Here is a 12,280-nt window from a genome sequence, read left to right on the forward strand (position 1 = left end):
AGGAGGAGGAGAAGGAGAGGAGGAGCTAGGTGGTGAGAGAGAAAGAGGGGGGGGGCACACATGGAGGCAGATGTTCACATGTCTCGACCAGTCAAAGATAGTTGATATATCTAGGTTGGGTATTGGGTTACACTTCTGATTGATATTGAGCATTACCAAATTTATAAAGCCATTGGTTAACATTAAAAAAATTGTATAAAAGCAAAAAGGAGAAGGGGGTATGGGATAGGGGTTTTCTAGGGAGGGGAAATGTGGAAAGGGGATGGCATCTGAAATGTAAATAAAATATCCAATTAAAAAAAACATTCAATTGCAATAGTGACTTAAGTTACACTGTACTCATTATCTAGAGCTTGTTCTTACTATGTGAAAATGTGATATACATTCAGTGAGGAAGAGAACAGAGTGATGAACTGTCAATACACCAAATCGGTGTTAGAAATTCTTGTTTTATATTTTAGCCTTAGGTTTAAAGTCAAACCTAAGACATCTTGTCTCTTTAGTTTAAAACACTTCAATATACAACCCTAAAACAAGGAATACTTTTCTGACTTCCTTTAATATTACTTGTTTGTATAATTAAACACATTAGTCATTTTGTAATACATTGGATGTTTGACTGAATTCTTGCTACCCTTCTTTTGTATCTTTTTTTTTTTACTTCTAAAATCCATGAAAACACAATTACTTACAACAATCTTTCAAAAGGTTGTTTTGCCTTCCTTTCGGCTTTTATTAAGTGCAATTGGTTTAAAACGTACATTAAAATTGGACATAGCTTAACATAAAGTCTATTATTCCATTTGATAAGAAAACTATTTTCTAATTATTCACAAAAGTATAAAAATACATTTTTAAAATGGGCTGGATCTGGGGAAATGGCTCAGTCTGAAAAGTGTTCACCGAACAAACACGAGATGCCAAGTTCAATGTCTAAGTAGCTACATATGTCTCATACTTGCAATCCCAGCTTTGGGAAGTAGAAAACTGGAACTCACTACCCAGCCAGTCGAGTCCACATGCCCAGAAGAGACTCTGGCTCAAACAGAAAGTAGGCAGTACCCAAGGAATGACATCGAGTTTGTTTGGGCCGCCACATTTATGGGTACATACACATGTTCTTGTGCACACACACACACACACACACAGGTACACATGCATAGAGAGAGAAAGACACACAGAGAGAGAGACAGAGAGATAGAGAGAATCATTATCTAAGACTTAGCCAAATAAAACATTATCATACACCCATTAAAATTGGTATTATAGTTCTATGAAAATACAAGTTGGGCACAAAACACATTATGAACAAATTTTGAAAAATAGAAAATTATTCACATATTCTAGTCCTTCAAAAGTATCCTTCTTAATAATTAATTATGAAAGACTCTTACAGCAAGGAATCTACACCTATTACCCTATCACTTAAAATTCTTCACCATGATAAAAATCACATAGCAACACACACTTTTAGCTGGGAGGCAAAGGCACAGCACTGCAAGCTGGAAAATATACTTGGTGCATTCTTACAGCTGCCATTTCAGCTCAGAAAGGAGAGCCCTCACTCACTTCCTTGTCTGGTTTGAGGACTTTTACAAAGTGCTAGGGATCAAATATTAAAGCAAAAGCCTTTACATGCTAGTCAAGCTCACTGTCACTGAGCTGCCGCTACAGCCTGAATTTCTATATTGTAATAGTGTAAACTGTACCAGAGGCTGTCTGCTGAGCTAAGCATGAAGATCTTAAAAGTAAGTAAAAGGCTTTTTTTGAAACATTTTCCCCTGACCAAATAATAATCTGACACACAGGTAAAAACATCCTGTCCAGGAAAAGAAAAAGAGATGACAGCAGTATCATATTCGTCTGGGTATGAGAATCAAGTGGTCATTTGCTTTCTTTTTGTTTTGTTCTTCCTGCCAAATGACACATTTGAATAAAAGTACTAACTCTCAATCCTACAGATTTTATAAAAATTCTATGTTTCATTTTTGGCACATTTTTTCCATTTATTTATTTTACATCCCGATAAATAAATAAATAAATAAATAAATAAATAGAGATAAATAGAGCAGCTTCCTCTCCTTCCTATACTCCCAAAACTTCCCTCTATACTTCCCTCCTCCTCTTCCCTTCAGATATCAACCTGCCTTGGCACATCAAGTTGCAGTAGAACTAGGTTCATCTTCTGTTATTGAGGTTAAACAAGGCAGCTCAGTTAGGGGAAAGGGATCCAGAGCAGGCAAAAGTGTCAGACAGGCACACTTTCAAACAATAATTAACTGTGAAAGAACATTACTCCAGGTTACCAACTTGAGATGAATAGTCTACATTCTCACAGTTATTTTATGTAAAGTATAAACCATTAATTTGTTTTCAAAGGACTGAGACACAGGCCAAACAAGTAAAATCTAGAAAGCTTGCGAGGCAGCAAAAATGCTAAGAAATGCTATAAAGAAATAATATTTTTACTTAAGATATGTAAACTTAAAATGGTATCATGGCGGATATGTGGGCAATAAAGAACACTTATTCTTACAGAGAACCAGGGTTCAGTTTCCAGCACCCACATGATGGCTCACAACCATCTCTAACTCCAGTCGCAGGAGATTCAAGGCCTCCTGACATTTGAGAACACCAGACACACACTTGGTACACATACTCACATGAAGGCAAAACATTAAGATCTATCTCAAAGAAGGAGGATCCAAAACAACAAAAGCAAAATAAATATGAAAAAATAGGCGTGCAAATGAAGGCACTGGCCTATGCTAACGGGTGACTGCATGAGATGACAGTGCATCCACAACATATTATTCATCCACTTTCTGGTATCTATTTGAACCTTTCAACACAATTGACTCTAGCAGAGCCTATTAAATGTGGTATGGAGCCAGGCAGAGGCAGGTAGATCTCTGTGAGTTCCAGACCAGCCAAGCCTACATTGTGAGATTGAGTATCAACAAAACAAAGCAGAACAGGACAGGACAGGACAGGACAGGACAGGACAGGACAGGACAGGACAGGACAGGACAGAACAGAACAGAAGAACAGGACAGGACAGGACAGAAGAACAGAACAGGACAGGACAGAACAAGACTACAATTGCATAAGATTATGAGTCATTAATGAGCCAGACTTTGGAGTGAGTTAAAGATAACTGACTAGTTAGGAAGGCTTTTTCTTTTGTTCCCTGATGTTTGTTGCAATGGAAACTGGAATGCCTATGTTTTAAGGCCCCACTATAAGTGTAGTAGTGACTTTTTCTGTCTAAATCCAGTCATGGTTAAAACTTGTTGGCAACTTGGATTTATACCCAAATCAATTCCAATTAAAACAAAAAGAAAAAGTAAAGGAAAAATGAAAAAGACAACAAACTACCTCAAATTTAGTTAGAGCTAAATTTTAAGAGAGAGAAGGTAAGAGGAAGGAAGTGAAGGGGAAAGGAGGGGAAAGTGAGAGAGGAAGGAAGAGAAGAAAGGGAGGGAGGGAAGAATGTATGGACAGAAGAAAGGAAGGAAGGAAGGAAGGAAGGAAGGAAGGAAGGAAGGAAGGAAGGAAGGAAGGAAAAGGATCCTGAACTATGGATTTTTTTCAAGAATTACCTCTGAAGCATAAATACTGATTTTTAGTTGTACCTTTATTTTTCATCAACTTCACCATTTAAAAAAGGTAGATCATTAACTATAATCAGACAAATGTGGGTTCCCACAGACTGTTGTCTCAATTAAAGCTACTTATATTTCAAATTTTAAAGTAATAAATATAACTAGCCATTTGCTAAAAGTTCATAAGTTCTGCTTAGAAGAAAGTAGAATGATTTGTCTCAAGAGCTAAATCTATCGGTAAGACGAGGTTCTTTGGTTTAGTTTTACCTGTATGAGAGCATTAGTTCGATCCACATTAAACACTAAGAACAAGTCATCTTTCAGTTTTAAGAACTCAAATATGAAAATATTGTCAAATCTCTCTTTTCATATCCACAGACTTTTACATTTACTTTTGTCTGTTCTTTGAAATAATGGATTTATTACCATTTGGGGGTTGGGAAGAAGTACCATTTTAAACATTGACATTGATTTATTTGAAATAACTATTAAAAACTTAAGGTCCTCCTAAGAACCAAGGCTGAGTTCTGACACACACACACACAGTTTTTTCAATATCGTGTGAGCACACCTGACAGTATTAGTTATCTACACATCTGTCGTGCCTAGGGAACATATGCCTCCAACTTCACAAAAGGTGAAACCAAACGTGCATTTGAAGGAAATAGCGTCAATGAGTTTAAACAAATATATGGAGCCAGAATGGTGGTTTATTCTTGTCACTCCAATACGCAGAAGGCTGAGGCAGGAGGATTACTGTGCATTCCAGCCCAGCCTGTCTAAGTCAAGGAAAGCCTGGACTATAGAACAAGAGTCTGTCTAATAAAACAATAAAAATACAAACAAAATGAGAAAACAAAAACCCCAAACAAATGATCTAACACATAAATTATCCCTTAATGAAAAGAGAGATTACTTGCACAATTGGACTTTATAAAAACTATGTATGGAGAAGATATCTAAAGCTTACTGTTTTAAATGCCCATAACAATACTCAAGTGTGATATGTTTGGCTATTTAACAAATCTCCAGTTCTTATGATGATTTATCCCAATACCCAAAATGATAACATTCCCTATTGAAAGCTGTCAAAAAAGGCTGTAAAAGAGAATTGAGTGCAGGCTTTCCATACAGTAGTTACAAGTGGCTTAAAGAGTAGAGCTGTACAGTTTATTTTGGTTTTCTTAAATGCACTCACTTGTGACCAATCTCATGTGCAATGGTAAAAGCTGACCCCAGGCCAATGTCTTCATTAATGCTGCAGCTCCTTTCAGGCTCACACATTCCAGCCACAGAGGCTAAGCCTGAATAAACAGAAAGAGACACAACGGGTCAAGCCAAGGTGTTTCAGCCTTTAAAAGCCCATACGTCTAAATGCCTGGATTCTTTTTAATAACCTCCACGCACAGAAGGAGCAGTTGGCAAAAGGTTAACTTTCTAGTCGTTTGCAAAATCACTGGGGGAAATTTCACTTTGCCGGCTAGACATTAATATTTTTTGAACTGCAGTCAGTGCTGGAAAATGTCTAGACTAGGGGTTAGATTTATAAATTTTACTTCTGGTAACTTGGGACCACCTAGTAACTTGAGCCAGAAAAGGGAATTTAAGAAAGCATTTCTATTTTAATATTCTTCAGGCTGTAGAAAGCAAAATATATCCACATTATTTTTCTAAAGAGATCTGTTTAAGTTTAGTGGGTTCATAAAAATATACAAGCAACATTTTAGTTAACAAAAAGAGGGAATCCCAAATGGTTTTATAAATGACATTTTTATAAAAACAAATGGATGGTTCAAAACGGGAAAAACTATGAAAGATGTGAAACTTTGTAGTTTATAAGCCCCGAAAGTTAGTCTTGACGGCAGCAATTTGCATTGTTGTTGTTGTTTTTTATGGATGGAAGTCACTCGTACATTCTATGTTGTTTTCTTCTCTCCCAGCCCCCTTCAGTACTTTAGAGTTCTTACTAATAAAGCAAAACCATGGTGATAATTGGCTGATCTCTAGTGAAATGTTATGTTACTCGTGATATTTCCCCTTGGAAGCTTTAGTATTTACTTCCAAATGAATACCATGCTCTGTGGATTATGTTCTGTGGATTAGTATAGAATTTTAAATCAGCACTTAGAAAAAGGGATTTTATAAGAAATGAAAAATGCCATCTGTTTTAAGGAAGCAGATCCCAAATACTAAATGTAGTGATGAACAGTCGTTTAAAGACAGGAGGGCATTTTATATAGTCTGCCATCCTGCCTCTCCAATGTCAGGTACTGCCTGCCCACAGTTCCCTCACCTCAGTGCAGTGGATAGTCACTGGGTGTAACAAGCAGTGTTCTGTGGATAGGTATGATTTCACAAAGAGCACTAATTGAGAACAGTTTACACTATTCAATCTATATTTTCTACGAAGGACGCTCTAGAAATTGTGTTGCTTGTTCTTTCTGATATATTAAAATAATAGACACACTATAACAAAGTTAAAGTGATTGTTTGGTATGCCTACTGTTTTATAAGGGATGGGCAGAAGGGAGAAAGGGAGTTGATTCCCACCTCAGAGTTAGTATAAGCACTCAGGACACCAGTGTGCTGACCTAGTATTGGGACCTGAAAAGAAGACAATAAATAGAAGGACCACTTGGGGCAAAAAAAATTCATTCTTTGAATAATTGAAAATATGTTATAAATGTTACTTCTAATTTCTACTAAAGAACACACAGGCATGCTTCATGCAGACTAAAACAGGATTTGGCTATTTGGGTTCAGTATGGGAGAACATTTGGGAAGAACAAAATAACAATGAGCATTGTTTTGATTCTGAGTTATGGGGGTTTTTTTGTTCTTTTTTTTTTCTTTATTTTTATTGGATATTTTATTTACATTTCAGATGCCATCCCCTTTCCCCATTTCCCCTCCCTAGAAAACCCCTATCCCATGCCCCCTTTTCCTTTTTGTTTTTATACAATTTTTTTAAATGTTAATCAAAGGCTTTATAAGTTTAGAATTGCTCAATCAGAAGTGTAACCCAATACCCAACCTAGATATATCAACTATCTTTGACTGGTGGAGACACGTGAACATCTGCCTCCATGCCCCCTCCTCTTTCTCTCTCTTTCTCTCTCTTATCACCTAGCTTCTCCTTTCCTTCTTCTTCTCCTCTCCTTACTCCTTCTCTTCCTCTCAGTACTCCTTCCCCCTTGGCTCCTCCTACATATCACCCTTCCTGTTAAAATAAAACTTTTCTCTCTAAATACAATTAGAGCATAATTATGCCTATTTGTATCAGTGAGGTACGAGATAGTCCTAATACCCGGTCTATCATTTTGTTGACTAACCAGAACCTCTGTCATCTCTCCTAACTAACACACTTAATTCTGAACCTGGCTTTTTTCTTGGCTTTAGAATGAATGTCAGCTGAAAACAAGTAATTTGCATAATGAGATTATGAATTTAAAGAATGCTGCTCTGTTGACCGTTGATGCTACAGATAATCCCGATAAAATTATCCATGGCCTGAGCTCAATATTTTGGACAAACTTCAGAATGGCATATATAGCTTGATCAGGCTAGCCCTTCTTGTCCTGGGAATACTTTTATTCCTGCCCATCATGTTAAAGCTTATCTTTAACAACATCAACATGTTGGCAGCCAAAGTACATGGCTTAAACCTGAAAATGGACACCCAGACAGAGTTATTAAATTAACAGACTGGGAAGCCAAGGACGGATAAGATTCTGCACAGAGCCTTATCAACCTAAGACAGAAGTGTATTGCCTTGGATAATGCATATTCCATGATGGATAAGGAAGGTATTCTTGTCAGAATGACCTAAGACAGGCTCAGTCTTGTTAACAAAATAAAGGGGGGGGGGGAAGGGGAAGGTGGAGAGTCTTTGGGGCTGCTTGGTAAGAAGCTGACATGGGCCAAGGACAAGGAAGTAGGCTTCAAGCAGGAACCTGACATTAGACTAGAACAAAGAAGTAATTTCAGGTAGGAGTCTAAATCGTAGGCTACAACAAAGAAGTAATCTCAGCCAGGAATCTAAAAATTAGGCCAGAACAAAGAAGTAATTTCAGACAGGATTCTAAATTTTAGATTAGAACAAATAAGTAGGTTTTAGACATGAAAATGACCTTGGGCTAGGACAGGGAAGTTGGCTCAGATACTTTGGTCATCTTGATAAGCCTTTAGAAACAATGATCACTGTAGTGTTCACGTAACTGGGTTTAATGCCTTGCTTTTTCTTTGACTATTTGTATTTACTGTATTGCTTGTTCCTCAACTATTTGCATCTATTGTATTGTTAGACCCTCAACCTAGAACTGACCTTATTATACGCATGTAATCAAAATGGTATAAAAGCATAAAGAAAGAGGAGGTTTAGGATAGGGGGTTCTAGGAAGGGAAAATGGGGAAAGGGGATGACATCTGTACTGTAAATAAATAAAATATCCAATAAAAAACAAGTAATACAAAATAAATAAATAAATTATTATTTATTTAAAATAAATGTATTTAAATAAAAAAATTTAGGTAAATTACCTAAAATATGTAATAAATTATCTTAATCAAAATTAAATCTATAAAATAGTAATAAATTGATTCTATACTGACATATTCTACATATAAACCAATACAAGTATCTATATATGTATTTTATTCATTTTTCAAAAATTATAATTTTAATTTACAAGGTAATTGAGCTTTGAAACATATTCATATGTGCCTTGCAATTTATTTATTGACTATAGAGATGAATTATTAAAGTTATAATATATTATTTTGGAAAAAAAACTTAGACAGCTACATCAGATCCTTAGTAATGACATTGAAAGCACTAGGTAGTAGCACTACTAATGTCAGAATAAACAGCCTGTCAATGTAAGTCATATACCTTTAAAGAACTGAGGAATAATGTAAAAATTTATTTCTTTAATAAATATATGCTTAAAGATATAAGCTAGTTTATATGTATACATGCTTTGAAGTTTGGTGCTCACTGGTTCTCAAGTAGATAACACACTTAATGTATATGTACAGAAATTTTACAATAAATAAATGAATTAAACACTGCATGTGAATTTATATTAAATACTAATGTGTGTTCCTTTAATACTGAATTTCAAAGCAATAGTATTTTTTTCTTAATTGATTTTAACAATATGTCTTTGGTAAAATGGCAGATATTATGCCTACTACATAAATAAGAAAACTGAGAAAAAGGAGGTTTAAAAGATTATAAAAAAACAACAAATACACTGAAACTTCCAAAGTTAGTCTCAACTTCAGGTTTTCTCAGTTGTCCATAAAATGCTAAAAAAAAAAACCCAACATGAGCTGACTCAGCAGAGAACTCTTTCTCTGATACGTACTAACTAGCAAACTTTTCCATAGTTAATACTAGGAATTGGCTAATTGGAATTTTTCCTGTAGTTAAAAATCTCAAGGAAAACAGGAAATAAGTCAATGTAAAACATAAGCAAGAGAAAAATCCAGTCTTGGAAGGGATGTTTCACTGAAGCACCAGGAAGCTGGGAATACTTTCTCTCCTAAGTCAACTTTAATTGGATATTTCCAAATGTTTAAAATGTTAACAGGATTGACTTCCTAATTATTCATATACAGATAAGAAAATTGAGATTTGACCTAGAGAAGTAAAAAAATTCACTTTGTCTTGTGTAGATATGCAGTCTGTAGAAAGTTTTTACGACACTAAAAACTTCCTGTGCCTTAAAACAGCACTAGTTCTTGGTTAGCTGGCCTACTGGGAAGGGGCCATATCAATTCATTTGTATTTGCATTCAACTTTCAACCAATACCAACTACTGCTTCTTAACAAAATATTCTTTATGTGGAAATTCAAGATATTTACTGAAATGTTTTCTTCCCAAAAGATGTTTAGGGAACATAAGAAAGAAAGTTCCTCCTCCTTTTTCCATCTCTTGCAATACTGTTTGACTAAATTCTTCATTGACCCAACTAACATTTTTTAATGATATCTGGATTCATAGGAGATAAACTTTCCCCAAAACAATCATACAAAAAGAAATATTATTCTTTACACCTACTCTCTATGTATCTCAAGCTGATTGTTTTCTTTACTTTTAATTCATTGTCTTATTTTGATCAATTTTCATTTGATTGCAAACATCTCATTTTTATTGTCGTTGTTTTAAGCAAGGAATTAGAAAGACAGAAAATATGAAAATAAGTGGTAACTTTGATTTATAATTACTATCGATTTTTAAATAATTTTCTAAGTTGTTTTCACTCATACCATTTGCCACAGAACATAAAGCCAATAAGAAATTAACTTATTCATTAGTATGGGGAGAACAATTTGTTTCTAGTAAATTATATATGCAAGAAAGGTCATGTTGTAAAATTTTAGTGGTAAAGTCCCATATATCAGAAAGAAAAATAACCAAATTAATAATAATCAAGAGTAACATCATGGCCTCAAAAAGACAATCTAAACTATCCTTTTAGCAAGCAAACAAACAAACCAAACAATAACAAAAAAAAAAAAAAAAACAAAAAAACAAAGCAAACTTACCCAGTGTTCCACAGGGCTTATTTTTATAAGTGCAGATATCATATCTATGGAGGAGAAAAAGATAAAATTTGTAGAACATTGTATATTCATTGCATTTTTTTCTGGAGCTCTGTTTGTTCAGATCAAAACTGATAAACTTCTGAGCATCTAGGTGGAGTGCCGCATGGCTAGCACTATGGTGGAAAGGCAGACTGCATGCACTCAGCTCTGCCTGCAAGTCAATAGGATACCTACCAGTAAGAAATAAAAAGACAGTCTACCAAACCACCTAACACCTTGTTTCCAATAATTTGTCTACAGATTGTTACTGCTTCTATTCAATAAGAAAGTCTTATTATTATTAATAATCTCTTTGATCCTGCAGGAGTATTTTCTTGTTATAGCTACAGACTATATGTCTCTGAGAATTACCTGAAGTTCTTTCAACTCTAACATAGGTACTTGTGTTAAACAAAACAAAAAATAAAATAAAACAAAACAAAAAGATAGTATAATATGTCAGTGGGAATTAAATCAGTGTTACATATTTTTCCTAGTTGTACACTAGAATAAAGAATGGTGAAAATACAAAAATTTTAATTGATTTAACAAATAAATAAATTAATCATTGAATTGAATGTTTTTTAATGTTAGACTCTATTACTAGACTGCATCATAACTCAATACAAAAGATAGTAAAGCAATTTACATATTTTAAAGTATATTACACTGGAGATGTTAAATCAATATTCATGTTTATTTTATTTTAGTATTAGCCCTTAGAATCCTGCCTGTCATCTAATGAGAGACAGGAAGGGGTGGGTCTGGATGGAAGATGCAGGGAGTAACTAGGAGGAATGGAAGGAGAGGAACTGTAGTCTGGATATATTATGTGAGAGAAAACATCCTACTTTCAATAAAAGGGAGAAAAAAGTGCCACAGAGTATATTCTGGGTGTCATGATCAATTTATCTTATGATTACCATGTTACATATTATTTTACATAGATACAATTCATCCTATAAATATCCAAGTTAACTTAAACAAAGTCATTCCAAGGGTGAAATATATTTTGGAACTAAATGGAATTTATTTCTAAATCCTCAAGTCTCATTCACACATTTACTAAAAGTGGTCTGCCTGACAAGTACACTTGTACTGAAATCCAAGTTTTCCTTCTCCCTTTTTCTTTCACCATTACTCTATTTCTACTTTAAAAGAAAAAGAAATATACTTCTATCAGTTATCCTAAGCCTCGATTTAATGCAATGATTATAGAACTCTCCAGAATATAAAATAAGAGGCAACTCAAGGAAGAATTGATACATTAAGAACTAAGTAAGGAAAATTGGGGGATGGGGGAGAATCTTGAGTTCATCCTGGAAAGACTCTATACCTTATTGGGTGTCTTTTTGTTACAAGTTAATTTATATATCTCACAATTGGAATTCAAACATGGACTATTTCATAGAGTGTATTAACACATTAAAATGAAGTCAAACTTGTTACTGACAGACAAGTTGTACCATAAGAATGGAGCTGGCAATGATGACTGGTTTAAACAGTTAGGATTATATAGTATACATTTTTCATAATTGTTTGAGTAGCATTATATATAATATTAAATTAATTTAGGAGGTCCAATAAAATTTAAATGATGTATAACTGCATTTTAAATTTCATACTTATAATTTAAAGTCACAACAGAGATATTATCAATGTTATATATTGTTTATATACTTTAATGGATATTGTCAAAAATTTGAAGCTTCAGATTTGTCTAATTCAATTTCTGACCCCAGAAAAAACACAGACAGGCACTCACATACATGTGCATGCACACACAAGTTCATATGCATATATATATGTATATATACATATATATGTGTATATATACATGTATATACATATATATATATATATGCACACACACATATAAAATTTGGGGGATATCTTGCTTCAGTAGGACTTGGAAAAATAACAGACTAAAGGAAACAATTGGACTTTCCTTTACTCTCAGGCTCTATTATAGGAGGTCAATGTAAATCCTAACTGACATGATGCAGCAGGAGTCCTACAATAAGGGTTAAATCAAGTCTCAAAGTAAGCCAAGTAGTACACTGAAATCCAAAACAAAAGTACA

At 34.3% G+C, this 12,280-nt stretch overlaps 1 protein-coding gene across 5 annotated transcripts in view; it reads right to left on the bottom strand.

Annotated features, from left to right (window-relative positions):
• Adamts6 (ADAM metallopeptidase with thrombospondin type 1 motif 6) overlaps positions 1–12,280 on the bottom strand; it is a 229,315-nt gene that overhangs the window by 136,887 nt on the left and 80,148 nt on the right. For all 5 annotated transcript variants that reach the window (XR_013105084.1, XM_034523616.2, XM_076916239.1 and 2 more), the window contains 2 exons: positions 10,159–10,202; positions 4,804–4,909 (listed from right to left, as the gene is read on the bottom strand). Coding sequence is in view for 4 of the 5 variants with exons in the window: in XM_034523616.2 (XP_034379507.1) it covers positions 4,804–4,909; positions 10,159–10,202 (150 nt within the window). In the remaining variant the exon portion in view is untranslated. The remainder of the gene's footprint in view (positions 1–4,803; positions 4,910–10,158; positions 10,203–12,280) is intronic.

This window comes from Arvicanthis niloticus, chromosome 19, assembly GCF_011762505.2.
Source record: "Arvicanthis niloticus isolate mArvNil1 chromosome 19, mArvNil1.pat.X, whole genome shotgun sequence".
NCBI classification, from domain to species: domain Eukaryota; kingdom Metazoa; phylum Chordata; class Mammalia; order Rodentia; family Muridae; genus Arvicanthis; species Arvicanthis niloticus.